Here is a 24,016-nt window from a genome sequence, read left to right as displayed (position 1 = left end):
GATCTCTTGTGTTAGGTGACCACACGTGGCTTACTGGACTGAGAAGTGTTCTAAGATTATACATCCAGCCTCAGCAGGACCAAGGATTTGTGATGTCCTACCAAAGAGAGAGGAAAAGAAGTATAACTGCCAGTTTCCCTCTGGTGACCTCGGTTAACATACTGGTCCCCAGGGACACCACTTTACTACACTGATATCAACGGTCTATCATTCTATTCCTCTACTTAACTAACCACGACCATCCCAAAGGTACCATGATGGCTTTGCAGTGCCCTCGAGATCAAGGTCAAGATACTGTGTCTCCCCTAGGCTCCCATCAGTTACCCCATTCCAGGTCTCACATGTAATTCTCGGAGGATAATTTGATCTCTGTCCCTTTCACAACATCATTCTAACATGGATGCCTTCCGCCATGGCTTTTCCAGTTACAAAACCACAGCTTCTCACTTGTGTGTTAAAAAAAAAAAAAAAAAAAAAGGGAAAAATCCTGAAATTCTGTACCTTCCCCCAAAAGTCAATGGAGGTTTCATGAGTAGAATTTATTAGTTCTGCACTAGCTTCAAACCAGGCACTGACCCAGCTACCCTGAGGGACAGTTGTTCTCAAGATTATACATCTGTGACCTTCTTGATGGCACTAGTTGTCTCAGACATGAAAAAAAGTTTGATTTTTTTTCAATTATGTTTCTCTTTGAGGAACTTAAGAAACACACTCCCATTCTCTAATTTTTGTTGAACTTTCAAATCACAAACAGCACTATGATTGATTCTTAAAATAACCATGTCTCCCTGTTATGGACTGAATATGTCCTCCCAAAATGTTTTTGTAGGAGTCCAATAAGACCAACCCCATAATGACTATATTTGGAGACATGGACCATAAAGAGGTAACGCATGTTACATGAGGTGCCAAGGGTGAGGTCCTAATCCAATAGGACTGGTGTTCTCATAAGAAGAATGCACAGATTTCTCTCTCTCTAGGCAGGTACAGAGGATAGGTCACGTGAGGACACAGCAAGAAGGCAGCTGTCTGCAAGCCGGCAAGAAAGCCCTCACCAGAAGCTGAAATTGCTGGCACCTTAAACATGGACTTCTAGCATCCAGAATTGTGAGGAAATACATGTGTGGTTTAGGCCACCCAGTCTATGGTATTTTGTTATGGCGGCCCTAGCATACTAACACAGCCCCCTTGGTAGACCTCACCAGGGGTTCTGATAGGGTCTCTTTCCCATCCTCTACCCCCTCCCAAGAGAGAACCACTGCACTACAATGTTAAGGCATCGTTTGACACCAGGTGGGTATTGCTGAGGAAAGATTATCTAGCAAAGGAAAGAAGATTTATGCCCACATATGAATCATGCCACCTACCTCACCCACAACTCCTATGAGAAACTGTCCCACCCGTATTCTTTGCTGGGAGGCACGCAGAAGACCTGAGGCTGTCTAGTCATCTGACCATCTCCCCTTCCCAAGCAACACCTGACTGGCCGACACATAGGCGCCTGACCTGCAGGCAAATAATCCTTGGGCTGGCCCGTAGCTTTAAGAGGCTGGTATAAAATGCTCAGTCTAAAGAGGAATAATAGATACTGGCTTTCAATGAGATTCCTTCTTTGAGTATTTGGACCTAGAAATTCAGAGCATCAGCCATGTGACATGAGGAAGAAAAGATACGTGAAGAGCAGCTGATCTACATCACTATAGAATGAATAAAGACCAACTCGAGCTGCACAGGTTCTGGAGCAGGTATGAAGTCCAGAAACCTCCTGGGCTTTGGGCCCCAGAAGTCTGTAACCTGCAAGTCTCTTTCTCTCATAAGGCTTTGAATGTTGGACTTCTGGCTTCCTGGAGTCCCAGCTATGTGAATAGAGTTTTATCTGTTTCTATTTTGTTTTGTTAATTCCTAGGTATATCCTTAGAATAATTCTCCGGGGAGCCCGGGTGGCTCAGTCGGTTGAGCATCCGACTTCAGCTCCGGTCATGATCTCGCAGTTTATGAGTTCGAGCCTCACTGTCGGGCTCTGTGCTGACAGCTCAGAGCCTGGAGCCTGCTTCAGATTCTGTGTCTCCCCCTCTCTCTGCCCCTTCCCTGCTTGTGCTCTGTGTCTCTCTGTCTCTCAATAATAAATAAATGTTAAAAAAAAATTTTTTTAAAAGAGTAATTCTCCCACTGTTTGGTTTCTTAGCTCACAGAACAGGATCAGGGTAGGGCTTTAAAACCTCTAAGAAGGGGGTGCCTAGGTGGCTCAGTCGGTTGAGTGTCCAACTTTGGCTCAGGTCATGAGCTCACAGTTCTTGGGTTCGAGCTCCATGTTGGGCTTTGCACGGACAGCATGGAACCTGCTTCGAGTTCTCTGTCTCCCTCTCTCTCTGCCCCTCCCCTACTCATGCTATCGCTCTCTCTCGCCCCCCCCCCATAAACATTTTTAAAAAAGACTTTAAAAACAATAAAAAGAAATGAGGCAAAGTGGGAAGGGAGAAAATGGAAAAAGAACTCTCAGAACACAGGAAACCAGAGTGGGGAGGGGAGGGTCAAGTTCTATATCAATGCAGTCATTAAATTGTTCCTGGACATCAGGAAAGAAGGATGAATGGATTCTCCCTCCCGTATGATCTTAGCAGGAAAGTCAAAGGACAGCACAGGATGCTATGGGGAACAAAAACAGGTACCATTATTTTAACTCTGATGCCTCCAGGTGAGAACACTTCTTTTCATGGCCCTGTTAGGGAATAAAATGAGTATCTCCTCCTCCTCTTCTCAAGCATCCCATATCCTAAGGGCTTCCCTTTACCACTCTTCAGCAGTGTGATAGATAACTTGAGATTGAACATTCTTTTTTGTTTCTCCTGAAAGGAGACAGAAGTTTACTGAATATACCACAAGGGAGTGGCAGGCAGGACAGCAAACGAGAGGCTGTCCACCAAGATCGAACATTCTTAAACTTGTGTTCATCCAGAGATCTACATGCTGACATATGATTTTGTAGGACAGTATGATCTAGCTTAACATTGAATAGAATTATCTGAATTTGCTTTTCATTTAGCACTATTCAATAAGAAAACTAATTTATACTTACAAGGATAAGGTAAATGCACAATCTGTGTGCTGTAAATTGTTTTTAAATAACTGCTCAAAGAAAACAAAATGAGACCTCAGAAAATTCATGAATTTGAGGATGAGCTATATAAATTATATTGCTCGTTTTCATGCATCCATGTTTTACCAACTTACCATAAATTAGCCACACAACTGCCCAAAGTACAAGCTGGAACTTACGTGAGTCAAAACTGAGTCATGATTCAGTCATAATTAACGTTTTTCCCTCTGTCATCATCTTTCTTCCTAAAACTGAAAAAGTATCATCTTCTTGCCTGCTCTATATTTCCAAGTTATTTTTGATAAACTACTTCATCCAACTTTCTTCCTATTTACAAACTACTTTTTAAACTTAGACCACCATAATGACTAAGAGCCAATATAATTCAGTGAAAACTCAAAGTTTTTTTCAAAATAAAAAAAGAAACACATGATAGACAGTATGGGTCCCTTTCCAGCAACCATTAGATCTACCCTGCCCGGGCTGCCTCATCTCACAACACAAGACTGAAGGCTCAGCACAAATGGCTGCCAAGCTCTGTTCCTCAGGAAGTGTTGTGTGTTTGGAATCATGTTGCCCTGGAGCGAAAAGACCCTTGGACCTTATCGAGTTCAACCTACTCCTTCCATGGATGAAGAAAGTAAAGTCAAGAAGGGCTCAGGAATTTGCCTCACGTCTTAAAAAAGAAGTGTTCCTAGTTCAGTGTCTTGTTGCCATTCCACACCTCGGGTTGTTTACACCCCACAGGAATGAATCTCCTAGAGATAAATAAATTAGGGCTACCACACCGGTCATCTGTAAAAAGGCTGAATGGCACATCTTGCTCAACAAAACAGCAGAAGGACTCTGGGTGAGAATGAGATTTAAAATGTGTTAGCAGGTTCCTATGTTCATACCTATATTAGGTCATATCTTGGCAGAATCAAAAGTGAATTCTGAGGGGTGCCTGGGTGGCTCAGTCAGTTGAGTGTCTGACTCCTGGTTTCAGTTTCAGGTCATGATCCCAGGATCGTGGGATCAAGCCCCTAGTCGGGCTCTGTGCTGACAGCGTGAAACCTGCTTAGGATTCTCTCTCTCTGCCCCTCACCTACTGTGCATGCATGCTCTCTCTCAAAATAAATAAATAAACATTTTTTAAAAAGATGTTGGCAAGGAGAAAGGGGAACACTTTTGCACTCCTGGTAGGAAGGCAAACTGGTGCAGTCATTCTGGAAAACAGTATGGAGTTTCCTCAAAAAATTACAAATAGAACTATCCTATGAGCCAGCAATTGCACTACTATGTATTTACCCAAAGGATACAGGAGTGCTGATTCAAAAGGGCACATGCACCCCAATGTTTATAGCAGCACTACTGACAATAGCCAAATCATGGAAAGAACCCAAATGTCCATCAACTGACGAATGGATAAAGAAGATGTGGTGTGTATGTATATATGTGTGTGTGTGTGTGTGTGTGTGTGTGTATATATATATATACATATATATATATATATATATATATATATATATATATATAGGAATACCACTCAGCAACCAAAAAGAATGAAATCTTGCCATTTGCAACAACATGGATGGAGCCAGAGTATATTATGCTAAGCGAAATAAGTCAGCCAGCCAGAGAGAGGTAAATATCATGTGATTTCACTCAGATGTGGAATTTAAGAAACAAAACAGATGAACATAGGGGAAGGGAAGGAAAAATAAGATAAAAACAGAGGGAGGCAAACCATAAGAGACTCTTAAACATAGAGAACAAACTGAGGGTTGCTGGAGACGTGTTGGGTGGGGGATGGGCTAAATGGGTGATGGGCATGAAGGAGGGTACTCGGGATGAGCACTGGGTGTTATATGTAAGCAGTGAATCGATGTATTCTACTCCTGAAATCATTATTACACTATATGTTAAATAACTTGGTTTTAAATAAAATTTAAAAATTAAAAGTAAAAATAAAAAAGAATAATTAAGAAAAAGTGGCTTCTGATAAAATAATTTCCTATGCTCAGAGAAAAAAGCACACTAGTTTCAAATCAGTTTTTCCAGATTCAGTAAGAGGCAAATTTATCTGTGGTATATGCCCGGCCATTTTCTCCTTTTCTGCCTGCCTTTCTTTCATTCTGTAGTCCTAAGATCCTTTCAAGGTCCAAACAGCAAATGGGGACTTGGGGAGAGGAAAGGAAGGAGGACATGACCAAATATGACACTGAGGGATCTTTTAACTTCTTCCAACAAGCCTAGGATCACAGTCAAAGCTTATTCTAATTTCTCACTCACATATTAACATTCATACTTAGTACAACATGAGCCTTGATTAGAGCTTTAAGTGATGAGATTCACTACAGTGCTTGGCTGTTATTTTAGATTAGTCACTTAGAGTTTTATTTAAAAGTAAATCTTGGTCTGCTTTTTACGGAGTTCTCCCAAGCAGCTCCTCAAAGAGCCTAATATATACACACAGGCGGAATTAGGGCAATAATGAATGCCCCACCGGTGCACCCGTTTTAAGACTTTTAATGGGAGCTGTTAGCATTAGTGTCTCCCTCCAGATTACTCTGGTGACATATTACCATGGTACGGAAGTGGTATATATTAAAAGCAAATACACATGCCAAACCCAAAGCCTATTTTTAAATAAGACCTATTTAGCAGAAGCCATATCTGGTTGATCCCTGTAAACAATTCATATTCTGTGAGCACATGCATGCCATCTGACCTCACAGGGCACTAGAGAACAAACAACTTCCTGTCGCCCTTACCAGCCCTAGAGGATGCGGTGCTCAGCTCTACCAGTGACAGTCTGCACTAAGCACACAAACGGAAAAAAGCTGAAAAAGCCCCATATGGTGTTTTCTGGAGATATTACCAAGTAGTGGCTCACACCTAAGTGGCATCTGTCACCAGAGACACCCTCCATCCCCCGTGATGGACAGTACTCACTCATTGCCCCAGTCCAGGCGGGCAGTAATGTGGCGCTTCACATCCTTCATCCGGTCATGGGTCAGATGGCCCACCAGCACCTGCCGCCGCAGATCCAGGATTTCATTCATGATGTGCCACAGCCGGTGGAAGAGATCGCCTTCATTTCTCTGGGAAGGACACAAATGTGGAATCGGTGGTCAGTCCCCATAGTGAGTTGTGAGGTAGCCGTGGAGGAAAGGGAAGGCTAAGTCCTGCTTATTACCCTCTCTGCGCTTGACAGATTCTCTGTCAACAGACACCTCCCCCCTCGTGTTGTCAATTACATTTGCCACTCTACACGCTTTCATCCAGGTTCACGATGCTGCTCTTCTGCCCAAGAGTCTGCCTCACTTCTAAGACTCCCCAGCACAGACAGCGTCCTCACTACGCCTCTGTACCCGGAGTCTGCACACCCTGTCTCCCCTTCCATCTCAAACTCTCCTTTCTGTAGCTCTCTCCCAATTCTATGTCCTTCAAGGCTCCACCTGAATTCCACTTCTGTCAGGAATCTTCCCTGATAACTTTTGCCCATGTTCTCATCCCCCTTCTCTGAACTGGCTGCATACAATTAAGGCCAATTCAGAGGAAAAGACTGTTTCCTAATTATTTCTTGCATGTTGCTCTTAATGTTTACTGTATTTCCCATCATAAGCTGGGTACACCGAGGGCTCTCAGACTCATTCACTGCTACTCTCTGGTCACTAGTCACACCTCTAAAAAAAAAAAAAAAAAAAAAAATGGTGTTTTTCCCTCTTACTTGTTAAACATTCATGTAGATTCAAGATATTCTCCCCTGAGAAATTCATTAAGCAAGGCGGCTTAATGTAAGGAAGATGGGTTAAACTCCTGGCTTCAAATCCTGGTTTTGCTACTTACTAGTTTTATAGGCCTTGCGAGTGTGTTTGTCATCTGTGAAACAGAGACAGTATGATCTCCCCGTAAGGTTGTTTTGTGGATTGGAGACAATGTTTGTGAAGAGAGCGGTACAGCACAGTGACGAAGAGCACAGACTCGGGAGCCCAACTCATTAACCTGCATTCCAGCTTTGCCATTTTCTGGCTGAAAAACCTTTGGCAATTAACCTCTTTGTGTGTATTTTCTTATCTGTAGAAGGAGTATCATAATAACTACCTGGTAGGGTCACAGTAAAGATTAATGAGTTCATATATTAAAACTGTGAGAATAATGCCTGGCTTAGAATAAATATCACGTAAATGTTGGCCGTTATTAATATGGCTTGGTCCAGAATAAGCCCTCTACAAATATTGTGTCTTTACCAAAAGCTACTCTACATCTCTTACCCATGCGCTTAGGGCAAAAACCATTTCTCAATATCTGCCCTTCATCTTTCTTAACCAGAAGCTATGCTTTAACTTTCTACTAAAACATCAATACAGGACATTAAAGTATTGAGATTTTCATATATCTGAAGTTCTCTACAATGATAGACTTCTAGAAATATCAAAGTTCTGTGTGATGGGTAGGTACAGAGGCTCAGTCAGAACACATTTTTCTAATTTTATTTAAAAAAAAAATGTCTTCTGCCTTATCAATACTTGCTGACTTAAAGTGTTTTAATGTACTGTGCAGGTTAAACAAATGTGCTGGCGAAACACGAAGCATTCTCCATAATATTATCCCTGGTCTTCTGAGATACAAATAATCACACTCATAACTCCTAAAGCACTCCATTGAGCTTGCTCTTCTATTCTCACTCTTTATTCATTTAATACACACCCATACAAGTCATTAAAGGGACACTGTAATGCAATCTTCTAGCAATTCACTGCTCAGTGTCTGTGTTTTCCACGTGGTGTAAGCTCCCAACCACAGACACCATGTCTGTCTTGGGCAGCCCCAGCCGCTGGAGAATGAATGAAAAAATAATGTGATTTATAGGAGGTCATATACTGTGGATCCTGAGAGGTAGATTCTGTTTAGGTCATGGGAAACAATCAGGGAAGATCAGGAAAACCTTGAGGATGTCAGTGGTCACGAGGAAAGGTCCACTAGAGTCAAAGAAAGTACATAAGGAAGATATAAAATAAGTCTTGTGCAGGAAAATGGAGAGGCAGCTCCCTCTTGCAGTGACTGTCACAGGGCGAGAGTCACCTTCCCTGCTCTTGGGGAAGGTGTTTTGTAGTCATGCAGGAGGATGGGCTTAATTTTCTAATGATGTCCCCTTTAGTACCTAAGTTTAAGAGAACGCTAAGATGAGAAGGAAGCCGGTTCCCTCAGAAAAATGAAAACCAGCTGGTCAGCTCTCCCTTTAGGAAAACGGACATACCTCAGCCCTGAGCAGCAAAGCTGCTCTCCTAATGTGTGGAACCAGTACCTATCTGGTCTGGCAACTAGTCATAAAATGATGATTCTTGAAAAACTGGACAGTTATGAAGACTATTTAGAAACATCAAAAATCCTCTTGATTTAACAGTATATGAAAAGGGTAGGGTAAAATATTAAACACCTGGAACAAAAGATTATCTGTAAGTTCCTGCAATGCGTCAGAAATGTAGCCAAAACTGAACTGTGAGTATTGTAGTGTTTTAGGGAATGGGGAAGTTCTCATTTGCCTCAAAATGAAAAGAGCATAGGTTCTGGGGCAGCAGATCTACCTTCAGACTCAAGTTTCACCAGTTAGAGTGGGACCCTGAATAGGTTATCTCTGATAAGATTCGGGAATAAAAACAATCTGGCAGAGCCCCAGGGCAAAAAGATATAAAATATTGAGACAAAGGCCTGCACAGAAGTACTTAGTAAAAGATGGCTGCTGTATTTCTCCTAAGCTTTTTGTGGTTACGTTACCGCTATTTTATTAAGTGATATTTTAAAGAATATTATTTAGGCTCCTACCAATGACATTAAAAAGAGCAACTAGCACTTCTTAAGTATTTACCATGAGCTTTTAAGCTAAATGTTCTACTACTATTAAGTCTATCTCATAAACTGCTTACAATTTACAAGATATTATTATCCTCATCAAACATCTTCCAGTGGAGAATCCGGGTGCCTTAAAAAACACTGGAAAAGAACATGGATGCTCAAGTATGATGAATCTGAACTAAAACATTGGGCTTGAAACACTCTTATCAGGAAGAGAGAAACCAAAAGGCCCAACATAAATAGCCAAGTCAACCTCATGTTCAAGGTCAAAAATCTGCTTTCTCCAGGTTAAACTTCATTATTTGTTCCTAACATAACAGACTACCATGCCAGTATCTGGGGGAACTTTTAAATAACTTCCTCTCCATCTCCATTACTCAGGACGTTAAAAAGGTGGAAGGTTACTCCTAGAGCTTACAACACAGAGATTTTTCAAGCCAATCAAGTATGTCCCCAAAATAGATGCCTGCAACCTGAAAAGCAGGTAAAAATAGCTAGATAAGGCAGAATGAAGAGGAAATTCAACTTTGTTCCCCACAAGCGGCCTCATAAAAGGGAAAGTGCTGGTGCTCTAGCTCCACAAATGGATGACACTTACACTGCCATTATTTTTATAACTCATATGTTGGGTATTTAAATGATGCAATGACCTGAACATTTCAGATAGTTTCACTTCCACGTTAATATTATGTACAATGTTATTTTAAGTGAAATAATACTTGGATTTTATATTCTTCCTGTTAAAAAAAAAAACAAAAAACAAAAACCTGAAAGGGACATCTGCATTTCCTTTGCTGCCTCTCAGCACAGAGCCCCTGAGTTCAGTTATCTTGACTTTGCATTTACCTCATTCCAGCAAAGCTTAGACTGGCATTTCATCTCAGACTGCCCTGTGGATTTTAGTAGTGAGTCCTAAAGCCACCAGCTCTAGGAGGGCATGGTCAGAGAAATCCAACATCAAAAGGGGTTTTATTTTTAAGATTTTCTTGCTTCAGTGAAATATCCTATTTCATTTTATATGTAACAGACAATAAAAACTGTCATTCTGTGCCAATGTCCTTCACTAATTTGGATTTTCTCTTTGACAAGCTGTTTCAAATCATTTTGTCAGGCTAAGTACACCTTTGTATTTTGAACGCATCTCCTCAAATGATTAACCTGTTCTATAAACGTCTTTGAAAATAAAAGGAGAAATAGCATTCATCTTCCTCAGACATGTTCAGAGATCCAAAGTGAGGGCCCTAGATTCACCTAAGAATCCACACTCGGCCATTTTCCAGCTGCTTGGCTCAGAGCAAGTACTGTACTTCACTCTCTGCCTCATTTTTCTCATTAGTAAGCTGGGAATGATCACGGTCACAATTTCCTTGAGTGGTTGTATGGATTAAATGAGATACTGCATACAGAGTACTTCTAAAGGGTTTGCAACACAGTTAAGCTCTCAATAAAGACAATTTGTTATAATAAGTAAGTACGTACATAAAAACATAACCCCCAAACATGGACAACCCCCCCTCTTGTTTTCAAGAAACATTCCTTTCCCTTGTATATTTAGAATATTCTTGTTCATTCTGCCTAAGGAGTCTATCATTTTCAGTACACTTGAATCATTTACAGAAAATTAGAATAAAATGCCACCAATACTCCAATTGCACTGAAAAGGAATTTCTTTTTCTTTGAAGATCAAAAATACTCAGAAAGCCTAACACAAGTTCCATGTAAACCATTCTATTTGATTAGATGCCAGAAAAATCATGTTTTACATTCCTACAGTTTGAATAAGAACTCACAAAACACATGATTAGCAGACACACAGATTACAACAAGACTATGTCTTGTGAGGCTCTGTATCTCCAATTTCTGGAGGAGTACAAGTGCCTCACAGCAGGTGCTCAATTATTAGTCAGTGCTTACCCTTGTTCAAGTATTCTTAAAACAATTCTCTATCCGAAAAACTATGCCATTAAAAAGTTACCACATAGAGCTGTTTCCACATGGTTCCCCAGTCTCTTAATGTCGATGTCATTTCTGTTATAACAGAGTCTTCAGTGGGAATAACCATTTCAAATTGTCTGTGAAATTAAAAAAGAAAAACGAAGTATGCAGGTCGTTATCATTGACAATAATTTTATTTTAAATCCTCTAAAAGATAAAACTAGAAAAGGAAACTGCCTAATTATTTTGGGTTCTGCACACAGTAATCAGGATCTTATCATAGACCTGTGTGAGGGATGTCATGTGGGTTATGGCACTGCAATACCAAAATGACCACCCACTTCATCAACGTCAACTTTGAAGAGTGTGGTAAGAAGCAACATTAACAGAAGAGTTCTGCTCCAGCCACAATTTGACCGCTGAACAACTCATTTAACCTCCCCAAACCCAAAAGCCTTCATGTAACATGAGGTCACCAAGCTCGCATCAACTATGAGATGGCTTTTGCTTTCTAAGCATTATGACCATAGGACTCAAAGACAATGACACACTTGTTCAATGATCAGGATATTATGTTTCCAAACATGCAAAGTGACTTAGTATTATAAATATCTACACACCTGAGGTACAGATTAAACACTCCCTTGCTCTTCTTTTTAATGTTTATTAATTTCTGAGAGAGTGTGTGAGTAGGGAGTGGCAGAGAGACAGAGGGAGACAGAGCGAGACAGAGGATCTGAGGCAGGCTCTGTGCTGACAGCAGAGAGCCCAATGCGGGGCTCGAACTCACAAACTGTAAGATCATGACCTGAGCCGAAGTCTGATGCTCAACCGAGTGAGCCACCCAGACGCCCCTGAACACTCACTTGACCTTATTAACACTTCATTTTTATTATCTGTAAGTGGGACCATGAAAAAAAATTAGTATATTAATGTTATCATGCATCATAGAGCTTAAGAGCTTCTGAAATCATAAATGTTCGAACATCCATTGCACAATGTTCTTCTCTCTGATTAGGGTAATATATTCTTCCTGTTTTTTCTCCACAAGTCACAACCATACTGGAAAACATTCATACCAACATCTACTAGGATATATACAGTGGTTCTGATGTTGAGAAGATACATGAAGATAGGGACAAAAAAAAAAACAAAAACAAAAAACAAAAAACCTAGAAGGTTTCATTTACCCTCTGTGTCTATCTTTGACATAAAACAACGTTTTTCTTTTTTCAAATTGTTTCAAGTGAAAATGCCTAAGTGGCTATTATTACAACTTTTCAAAAGAGTGTTACCTGCTATGTGATGGATTAGTTTCTTAACATTGAGTATGTATTTTTTCAAGGACAATAATATGTAGAAGGTGACAACATCTTAAGACAGTGAACCAGGTTGTCTAGATGATCAAGGGAAAATTACTTCTTAGCATGAGGCTAATAACTGGTCTGTAGCTCCTTTGTGATGTTAGATCCAAAGGGTGTATAATTGTCTTTTGTAAAGTCTTCTTGACAGCAAGTAAGAAAACTAAAATCTTTACCAAGAGAGCCTTGTTTCCTCATTTCATAGTGCTGTTAAAATACTTGCTCTGTTAATATTCCCCTTCTTTCTAGACCTTAAGGAAACACAGCTGAAAATGGAAAACTGGGATTTAAACCTAGAAATAAAAGTAAACAGTAGTTTATGAACTGCGACATATCCAGAACCTTTTCTCAAGTCAACATGTGGCATTTGCAAATGGTAGCTCATGTATTTTGCTTCTGAAGCAGCTGTTGCAATTTAAATGATGAATATTTGGAGACACAGATTATAAAATGATCAGATGGAAGGTCAAGAAGGGAACGATGAATTTCCAGGACAACCCGACAACCCAGTTAACGTTTAAAAAGTGGCATGACCTCAAGCAGCAATTAAACAATACAGAAGTGGCCTCGCTGTTCACCAACTATAATTTAATTTAAGGACCCCCATCAGCCCTACATAGCTCTGAAACCCAGGACTGAATGTAAAGGCAATTCAGTCTGTGAGAAGTTGATTTGGGGTTTGTTCCACCAAAATGTAAATTTTTAAGAAGCTCCACCAAATCTCTGTTTTCAACGAGGCAGCTGTTTCCTCTTAATTACACCAAAAGCAAAAATCAATGTTCCAGTAGTCATAAGTAGTTGCCCCTGAAATTACATTTTGCTTAGTTACTCTGAGATATACTTTGCAGCAATTTCATTCCAGTGGGCCATCAGGCTGCTAATCTTTCTTTTTCTTTTTTTTTTTCTTTCCTTAAAGTTTATTATTTATTTTGAAAGTGAGGGGAAGTGGAGGGCAGAGAGAGGAGAGAAAGAATCCCAAGCAGGTTGTCAGCGCACAGCCCGATGCAGGGCTCAAATTCATGAACCAGATCATGCCCTGAGCCAAAGTCAAGAGTCAGATGCTTAACCATCTGAGCCACCCAGGCAGGCACCCCAAGCTGCTAATCTTGCAGTAAGAGAGGCAACATCAAAATCCTAAACAAGTTCTTTGGGAAAGCAATCATCTAGCAATATGTGTTCGCAAATGTTTTTCAGACTAAAGTTTTTCTTCCAGTTAATAGTCCTAGAATCTAGGGTCTCAATCAATTCCAATAACAAATTCTTCTTCTTCTTTTGAAAATCATTGTGGGCTCTACCCTCAGTGTTCTCTGCTATTTAATGCTCATTATGCCCTGTATCACACAGAGAACCCACAACCAAGTCTTAAACTTACACAACTAAATTTTGAGACAACTTTATACATGCTTAAACTTCCTCAGGCTCAGGGAAGGGGGTCAGATACACACCAGTTACTGCCTAGGACAAAAATTTATAAATAAAAGAAGGAATTTATTTTGATAATGTCCTACCCAATCTGCTTTGAGAGGTAGGACTTCCAACGGGTCAAGTGAGGACTGCTATCATCTTTGCTAACATTCTCTCTTTCCCTTGGTCAGAGTGTAAGGTGTGGGCTGAGTGGCTCTTTGCTCTGGAGAGTTGAAGGCATAGGGCTGGGCTTGGGACAAAGGCAACAAGGAAAACTGATTGCATGGGTTTGCCCAGGTGGACACTTTAAGGGTCAGGGTAGAGACCTTGGGGGTTCCACCTTGTCCAGCCCAGATCACTAGAACAGAAATGTCAGAACAAAGAGTAAGCTTATGGTTTAAATATCTTCTAGAGGTTCCTCTGGTTTACTTGAGGGGAGCTGGACAGCATCAAAGTGAGCCTGGTGGGAGGGTTCCAAAAGGACTGATAACTCTGCTTGACTCATTTCTGGTGGGTTACAGCTGCACAACATTCCCAAAGGACACACATTTATTCAAACAGTAGTAGTAGGGGCCCCTGGGTGGCTCAGTCAATTGAGCATCCGACTTCACCTCAGGTCATGATTTTGCGGTACATGAATTCAAACCCCGCATTGGGCTTGCTGCTGTCAGCACAGAGCCCACTTCAGACCCTCTGTCCTCCTCCTTCTACCCCTCCCCCACTTGCGTGGGCTCTCCATCAAGAATAAAATAAACACTAAAAGACCAAAAAAAAGGTAACTTTCTAAAAAAAAAAAACAGTAGTAGTGGTAAATATTAATATTAGAATTACGTTTTTAATCTATTTTAAATAATTACTACTGCTACTACTAATGATAGTAATATTGCTTAAAGTAGCAGACATATGGGGTGTCTGGGTGGTCCAGTTGGTTGAGCCGCGACTCTTGATTTCAGCTCAGGTCATGATCCCAGTGTTGTGGGATAGAGCCCTGTTTCAGGCTCTGCAATGACAGCGCAGAACTCGCCTGGGAGTTTCTCTCTCCCTCTGTCTCTCTCTCTCTCAAAATAAATAAATAAACTTTAAAAAAAGTAACAGACATATACATACAAGACATATAGTATAAGGATCTCCTAGACTCTAAGTTTTATCCATATAGGAAACTCTGAATGTATTTATACCATAGATTCTCAGCCACCTGCAGAGATTATTTCACTAGATCAATACTCTGCCTTTACAGACAGTAGATATAAGAATCATCCATTTAAATAGCATCCTTGGAACTTTCTTGGTAAAACTCAAATTTGAAGATCTCATTTACTATACTTTAAAATGTGCTTTAGTAATTCAAATAAATTGCTATTTTTTTCTATTTGAAGAAAAATGTAATTTTGCAGTCGAATCTGTCTTCTTTCTTTTGTCATAAAATGACAATCATTCAGTGATCCAGGGCATATTTCTTATGGCACTGGCAGCAAATGTTTGGATCCAAATCCACAGTCCACTTACAATGAATCACCTGCTCATGATAAGCAGTTAAATAAGCAAGTTCTACCGTTTTATACTATGGTATCTTATTTGAATGACCCTGCTATCCTGACAGCTACTTGAAGAACTTTTGCAAACAGACTGGAAAGACTTTTAAAATATATGAGAAATCTTAGGTGATCAATGAGCTCAATCAAACAAAGTACAGAAATTCCATTCCCTAAAATAGAAGAGTGGCTTTGTGAAGAGGTGTCACGAAAACATGGTATTATCCCCATTTAGGGAAAAACAGTCAGTCTTGGGTGCTTATAATCAATGGTAAATCTAGGAAATTCCCAGGGTTTGAGACATGACTCAGCACTCCATGGGTTGACTGACATGCTTTCCTATATAGCAGAAAACCAAAAAGAACCCACTCCTTGTGCTTACAATTAGGCTGATTCCATGATCTGTGGACAATCAGAGACCTCTGGTGCCCTCAGACTCTCTTCAGGTCTAGCACACATAGACGGAGTGCAGTAAATTGTCTCCACCAACCGCCCTCACCAGACAACACAGACAATGGCGTGATCTCCTATAGTTCATTTTTCAAGACAATTACTAAGCCTTTCAAATTCTAAAATAAGCAATGGTTCTGTGAAAATCCTCCATTAATAAAACTCCTTTCTTACCCTTTGTTCTTCACACAGGCATTTTTCAAATGAACGTAGCTGGAAGGAAAGATACCCTGGAAGAGAAAACATGAAGGTTATGGTGCTAGTGGCTGGATAAGTGGGGGTGGGGGTGGGGTGAGGTGGGGGGGGTGGGGTGGGGGTGGGGGTGGAGAGGGTGTTCACAAGTCATAGGCATACACTACAGTCATACAGCCAGAGCAATATCAGAAATAGGAAAAAATAACATCTCTATCACACTGGACCCATTCCTTTTATTTTCCACCACTGACTAGTTTACAAATTCAGGGATTCTCTGAAGCAAATATAGTAAAAAAAAAAAAAAAAAAAAAAAAAAAAAATTAAATCTCACTCAAAAATCTATTCTTTACAAAACAGAGTTATTTAAAAATTTTCAGGAATTCTGCATAGAATAGAAAGCATGTTAGGCTGAATTAAATTTTTTTTTAATATTGCATGATTTTCAAAGAGGGTTCTTTGATTGTTTTGGTAGTTGTTCTCTTACTTCTCTCTCAAACACTCGTGGATATTTTTAAATAAAGACACACAAAAAAATCACTGTGAATCGGGAGACAATATATATATTATGTGTTATGGAAGATCTCTGATGAAAACATAGCAGGAGTTAATCAGCAGGCTGCATTCTGATGGAACAAAAATTAAACAAAAGACACACGCTAGCTTAAAGCTTTTTATTGTAGAGAAAAGACAGGACAAGGCAATTGTTCCTTTGTTCTAAATGGGATGTTGAAAGAAGCAACATAAAAAAAAATTAGCATCAATTTTATTGTCCATTAAATGACAATATCCTCTGAATGATTTTTGATGTGTAATCAAATGACAAATTCAATTAAATATTTAGGAAAGCAAATGCCATTTGAATATGTTATCACCATTGTGGATCCAAGGATAACATAAAATTTAATAAGCAAATTCTGTACATACAACAGTAATAAACAGATATACATGTTAAAAATATTTTTTTTCCTTCAAAATTTAAATTAACTCAAAATGGTAGGATTAACAGAGTAATTATAATTAATAAGAAAAAGTCAGAACTTGAGGTTAGAAGAGTGGCAGAAATAAGTCCTATTTTTCTCAAAATTATTCTAAATAAATAATTAAGTACTAAAACTATATGTGCCTTGCAGATGTCCAAAAATAACTTTAAATAAGGACTAAAATATTAAAAATATGAAATTTATATACTCTTTTGCCCCTCAGGCTTTCCTTTAGAATGATCAAAAATAAATAAAAATACAGTTATTACATACAGCTGGATGATCCAGAGAAAGGTATAGTTAAGCAGAAAGGCAGGCAGAAGAATTTCGATTACTTACATTATATTTTGAGAATAAGAAATTATACAATTTCTTATCTAAAATCCTAATAAAGCCAGAATTAAACCAACAAGTGAACATGACATGTAAGAGAGTATTACAGAATGTACAAAGCATGGCTAAAGGATTGAGAAGTTAAAGCAGAGTCACAGATAATAGTAAGGATTAGTTCCAAAGTCATAAAGTATACACATGAGAGGTAAAACAAAAATCCTACTACTTCCTATTATAATTCCTGAGGATGTATATAAACATATAAAGGACAAGGAGTCTTAGCTTCTGTCTGGAATGGTAAGAAGGGGAAGCTCTTTATAATATGGTTTTCCCATGTTTCACCTGTCCAAACCCAAAAGGGACAAGGTTGCTGAAATAAACGTGTTTCTCCACACAACTATTTTACAAATGATACCACAGAAAACTTAAAGATTAAATACCTCTAATTGATACTTCTTTTGGAATATCCATTTATCCTGAATTTTAATTTCCCCTTGAATTTTAATTTTGCCCTCTGCTAAACTAACACTTCAAAAAGATTTTGTTTATATATAATGAGCTTATTAAGGTCTTCTCAGTACAAATTGCAAGAGCTATGTTGGATTACCACTTGAGTAGCATGTCTTAATGATAATCCAAGTTCAAAGGAATTTTCAAAATTATGAAAATCTGAATTGCCATTTGGCATTTCAACTAAGAGTTCCAACTGTAATTACAACTGTAAAATGAAATAAAATAAAATAACTTTAAAAAAATTCTGTAATTATGGTTAGGAGTAATATTTTTTACCTTGACGTTTGGGTTTTTTAAAGCAAATCCTCTGTACCAGCCTGTGGAGAAATAATCATGGTCATTATTTTGATTAAGCCATTGTAATGTTTTAAAGAAAAGTGATTACAAATCAATCTGTCCTTTACGGATAGAATTTTACCCTATATGTAAATATTCTATGTATGAAAAGATGGGGGTTGGAAATAAGCTGGACTATAGCTCAAGAGACTACTAGTTTAAGTATTCTATTAATACAAGTATTTTAAAAATTTTAATGGAAATTTATATGAAAAATAGAAACATGCATAATAGAAGTACAGGGTTTGGAATCAAAAGATTGGGCTTAAATTCTGGCTTTGCTACTTATTATTTTATTTAGGGCAGGTTAATTTACCTGAGTATAGTTTCTCTACTTTTATAAAAGGCTATACACTATGTCTCAGGGAAATTCAAGAATCTGCAAAAGATTTAATATGTTTCCAATTTGTCTTTGCCTGACTACAAGGTCCAGACCCTATCACCAAACAACAGGAGTGGGAAATCAGTTATCATCCATTAATAACAGTGATGGGACCTCTTATCAGCAAAATGTTCTAGTAATGATCTGACCCTAATTTTTATTCTATAGAATGCCTATGACTTAACCTCCAAGCAATTCTGTATCAATTGTATAGCACTATCCCTAAAGAGTAACACATCTTTTTACTGCTTAAAACAAGCACAGAGCATATATATGAATATATATGGTAAATAGATAGCCCCCTATAAATGTATTATTTTCAACTTAGAATTTCTTCAAGCACAGAACCATTTTGTTTCTTGGTAAGAAATTATTTTACCATGTAACAAATATTCTGTTGAATTGGACCTTTTAACAAACTGAATTTTTAAAAGGAAATATTTGAACTTGTATTTAAATATTTTTGTTCCTCATAAGTTTTCTGAAACGGATATATTGTAAAATGTCATACTTAACAGCTTTAAAATCAGTCTGAAGCAAGCAGAATGAATTGAGCAGAAACTGTATATCTCAGGATTTATTATATCCCTGAAAGACATATCCAAGAAATATATCCAATGTTAAATAATTATTCTAACAGAAACCAAAACTTTTTGAGAACTGCAAAAATCTCATACAGAAGTCTCTGTCCAGTTACGTCACAGAGAAAGGTTTTTAGGTTACAAAGGAGCTATTAGCTATGAAGCCCATTTTTATGCACCATTCCAAAACAGATTTTATATTTACCTGTACACAAAGTAAACATAGACAAAATGCATCTGGCAATAACAAGAAAGACCTTATTATATATTTTCTTTAAATTTTTTAAGATTTATTGATTTTTGAGAGAGACAGAGTGTGAGCGAGCAGGGCAGGGGCAGAGAGAGAGAGGGAGACACAGAATCTGAAGCAGGCTCCAGTTCTGAGCTGTCAGCACACAGCCTGACATAGGGCTCAAACACGCAAGCTGTGAGATCATGACCTGAGCCGAAGTCGGACGCTCAACCGACTGAGCCACCTAGACAACCTGTATTCTTAAAGATTTCATTTATAGTGGGCAGAATAAATGTTCATGTATCAACACCATTTAATGCCAGGTTATAAGTGAACTTAATAGTTCTGTTTTGGGGAATACAGTTTCATGGATGTTATCATATTATAAATTCCTACTGAAGATAGCATTTCAGAAGAAAATGAGTATTTTGGGATATACTAGAAGGGCTTTAAAATGTGGCCATTTTATTAACAAGAAAAAAAGAGTAGTCATTTCAACTGGGATCTTTTTAAATACTAGCGTTCAAGTCCATTTACAGGAATGGAAACATCTGACGACATACTAAGTATCTTGATTTAATGAGTTACATGCTGCATAAATCAATAATAATCATAAAATTCTTATAGTATATTCCACAAACATTTCAAATGCATTGAATAACTTTAGTTCAAATTTAGGGGTGGAGAGAGGACTGCAGGACCAGAGCAGAGTTGGCCTTGGCTCAAGCCTTCCCCAAGGCCTCTGATTACCTAACCTTGCAGAAGCCATTTCTGCTCTGGATGTATGTTTCTTCCTGTCCTGGGCACCTACAAGACACTTGAGATTCTGACAAAGACCTTCTAGTTTGGCACTGAATCATGAACTCCCACAAATACAGTAGCCTCAACTGCTTTCTATGTTGGCATCTAGTGAATATAAAGACATAATATCAGGAACAATAAAATCAGCTTAAAAATAGCAAATCATGTTTTCCCATAAGCCAGACATTGCAAGAAACAAACTTTGTCAAAAATGGTTCACTGTGACCACTGGAAAAATTCCAGAAATCAAGAGGAGGACAGAATTTGTAAACACTACGAACTGTCCAGTGGTGAGGAGATTGGGTATATAGCTTCAAACCACAGGGGGGTAACTAGCCCACTTACCATCACACTTCTCCAGGATCTGAACTGTATCTCCAATTTCCAATGACAGGCCATATGGTACCGTTCCTCGAAAGCTGGCAATAACTGCAAGAAATGTTATAGAATATATGAAGATAATCATATTGGTTACAGCCAGTTATACTGCTTACTATTAAATGTTACCGACTAGGAAAAATGAATGTGAAGAGGAAGTACACTTGGAGAGCTAAAACCTGCTGTCATGTTTAAATGTTACATATTTTTGAAGAGAGTCAGTCTTACATACTTTACCAACTTCCAGGTCAAATAAGTGTTACAAATACGAATTTCAAAGATAGGGAATTTACTAAAACAATACAAAATATCAACACTAGCACTCAATAACCTGTGTGACAAAGATATTTCCTGAAGAGCCCTGGAAAGACCTGTGCCATTGTTACTGCTATATTCACTCTTCATCCAGACACCTCACCCGTAATAGTTACAAATGACGAATGCCTATCTTTCTTGCTGTGAAGCTTGGTTTACATTTCTATGATGTTGCTTAAAAGAGATTTCTTTTCCCTAGACTATAAACTCCTCAAGAGAAGCGATTGCATCTATTTGCTTACTATACTAGCATGTCCCCAGAGCTTAACCAAGTATGTGGCATGAAAGCAGTCTCTTGAGTAGTAATGGATAGTAACATTTTATTTAACTCTGACTGGACTCCTCTCCTAGCATTAAACACAGAGCCATGATGACAATCCCCATATGGCTTAACTCTCCTGGAATCGGGCTTGTGTGTCCAGGGGTAAGTAGGGTGTCACCATTTAGCCTTACCTAGTGATTAGAGACTGATTTCTGAAACATTTCACAGGGCTGGACAGGACTAGGATGTTAAAACCAGAGAGAAAGTATGTATGGGTTAGTCACCTCTGGGTACCTTGAGGATCTACAGACAGGTTGAAGCACAGTGATTCCCCCCAGGAGAGCAATGCCTGAGTCAAAAAGGAGATAAGGATGGAGAAATAGAAAAAAATGCACCCCAACACACGAAAAAGAAGAGACATGTTCTGTTAAATACTATGAGCATCATATTGAACTTGCAATTCACGTTTTAAAAAATGATAGTAAATGCTTTGACTGCATGGTTTTTAAAAGACCACAATTTTGGAAATCCATTTTATAATTCTGTCTTAGACAGTGAGATTTAGATACAACCCCAATCCCCAAAATAAATTATTGCTACTGTTGTGAACGTACTTTAAAAGCTTGAAGAAACACATGAATCTGTCAAAAATCAGAACATGCCATAAGTAATGGGCTTTTAGAGAGGTCTAAAACTCTTCTGTAATCTCCAAACAAAATTAACAGTAGAGATCAAAACACACGACAGAAAACATAACCCATGGTACATGAGATGGATGAAAATAATGGTATAGTAACCAAGTTAGAACATTTTAGACAAGCACTAATTCATGATGTCATTTTTTTTTCTTTTTTTTAAAGTTTATTTATTTTTGAGAGAGAGAGTGTGCACACCCGAGTTGGGGAGGGGCCGAGAGAGAGGAAAAGACAGAATCCCAAGCAGGCTCCGTGCTGACAACAGTGTTTAATCTCATGAACCGTGAGATCGCGACCTGAGCCAAAACCAAGAGTCTGACACTTAACTAACTGAGCCACCCAGGTGCCCCCATGATGTCATTTTCTAACTATAACCATAAATACCACATGACCTCATACTGAGGTACTAGAAGATGTTTGCTCAAAAAATAATCAAGGGTCTGTATATCTTGACAGATTATCTCAAGTAACTTTCAGAGAGCTCTTACAAGAGATCAACAACTGAAGACACAGTAGACTGATAACACTTTAAAAGACTTCAGAAGAAGCTTGCATCCAGAATTGCCTTTCTTCATTCATGAAGTTACCTCGACTGCTCACAACCCTGGTGGTTCCACACTGCTCCGCTTAGAGATCTAAGCACACAGAATTCCCAGCACAGATCTGTTATATAGCTCCTACTACTCACAAATGCCCTTGTAACTCCCAAGGCTGCATGTTCTCTCCTAGCCCTCAGCACCTTCTTGAACACAGTAGTACCATCCATGGACTTCATTTCTTCCCCTCCCTTCACACTTCACCCCACTCAATCCAGCCCTCACTGTGCTCTGAAACTGCTCTACTAAAGTCACCAGTCCCCTAACTGTGACTTTGCATATCGCCTTCAGGAGTCTATCCTCTCTTGAACTGGGCCTCTCACACTGCCCAGCCTTCTTTTCTATAGAACTTCCTTTCTTAGCTCTCTTAAATGTTGGTGTCATCCAGCATTCTATGCCCAAGATGCTGAGGCATAAAAGCTGGGGTGTAGGCAAATAGCATCAAGTTTGGTATTGTGAGACATGAGTTTGAACCCAGATCTTAAACACTTATTAGCTTTTTCATTTTAGTAAAGGCACCTCTCAAAATCTGCATTCATTACCTGTTCAGGCAAATGGGGGTAACAATAAAGGAATTGTAAAAGGTAGTGGAGGATTAAATAAAGCACCTATCAGAAATAATTTACTACACACTAGGTACATTCTAGTCATTTAATGAATACTTCAATTATTTAAACTGTACTTTTTCCTTCCTATCCATATACATTCTTCCTTTTTGGAGAGAGAGCCAAGCCTTCTAGAATCACCTGTTGACAAATGGTTTGCCAAGTCTCTCTCCAGTTCTGATCTGTGCCCACAGAATCTGACACAAACTTGGAAACTGTAGATCTCTGTTCCCATATCTAAGCACCTAAAACTGAGCATACTTCCAACTGAACCCGTTATCCTGCCATCCTCTAACCAAATCCAGCTATTTTCTCTCTCCCAATCACCCATTCTGAAATGTTAGTCTAAAATAGTAGTCTATTGACCGTCCTGCTTCATCCTGCTATTACAAGGTGGATTTCTCTGTATCCCTCAACAGGGCCACTGTAAAGCCTTCTGGGATGCCTCCCTGGATGTCCTTCCTCAACACAATGTCCACAATGCCACCAGTTACCTTTGATTCAGTCACCTTTGGGTTTAAGGTTTTGCAGCGTTTCTCGTCTGTATGTGTGTGTGTGTGTGTGTGTGTGTCTGTTTCTGCATGTGGCATCAGGAAAATTTTTATATTTCAACTATTCGATTTGATTTCCTTGGATTTCCTTGGCTCCAAATATGGTGTTGTGTTCATCTCTCCCCATTTGCTATTACGTAAAAAATTAATTTGGATTAACAAATATGCATATAAACCTAAGTTAGAGTCAAGGATTTTAAAATTTTTACCTAAGATGAAAATGTTAAGTGTAGAGCATAGCCATCTTGAAAGCCATACCATAAATAGCTGCCTTTTATCATTCATAATGTTATTCCTTCATATAATGATAATCAGTTTAATACCTATTAACAATTCATTTGAAATTAAATGGCTGGGAGAAACAACCTCATAGAGACTCATAAGTATTTTCTGTGAAGAAGGTAGAAAGAAAGCAAAATCATTCTGTGAAGTAGAGACCCATACCTCAGTTTCAATGATACTGTTTGTCCATGCAAACAACAAATTCATTACTTAAAACTTTTAAACAGCACAGAGAAACTCAATCACAGAGTCCTACAACTTTTCAAAGCAAAAACAGAAAAAAAAAATAATTAAAAAACTACTTGAAGTCAATGAAGTAGGTCTACCTCGCAGACAATAACAAGTTCTTCATCGTCATT

The 24,016-nt window shown here is 38.8% G+C and overlaps 1 protein-coding gene across 4 annotated transcripts in view; it reads right to left on the bottom strand.

Moving 5' to 3' along the window:
* DOCK4 (dedicator of cytokinesis 4) overlaps positions 1-24,016 on the bottom strand; it is a 435,260-nt gene that overhangs the window by 229,320 nt on the left and 181,924 nt on the right. For all 4 annotated transcript variants that reach the window (XM_058724565.1, XM_058724568.1, XM_058724567.1 and 1 more), the window contains exons 2-6: positions 20,319-20,402; positions 17,918-17,958; positions 15,795-15,850; positions 10,914-11,010; positions 6,035-6,183 (exon numbers count right to left, since the gene is read on the bottom strand). In XM_058724565.1, the coding sequence (XP_058580548.1) occupies positions 6,035-6,183; positions 10,914-11,010; positions 15,795-15,850; positions 17,918-17,958; positions 20,319-20,402 (427 nt within the window). The remainder of the gene's footprint in view (positions 1-6,034; positions 6,184-10,913; positions 11,011-15,794; positions 15,851-17,917; positions 17,959-20,318; positions 20,403-24,016) is intronic.

This window comes from Neofelis nebulosa, chromosome 4 (assembly GCF_028018385.1).
Source record: "Neofelis nebulosa isolate mNeoNeb1 chromosome 4, mNeoNeb1.pri, whole genome shotgun sequence".
Taxonomy (NCBI): Eukaryota; Metazoa; Chordata; class Mammalia; order Carnivora; family Felidae; genus Neofelis; species Neofelis nebulosa.
This window is presented reverse-complemented; position numbering and strand designations above follow the sequence as displayed.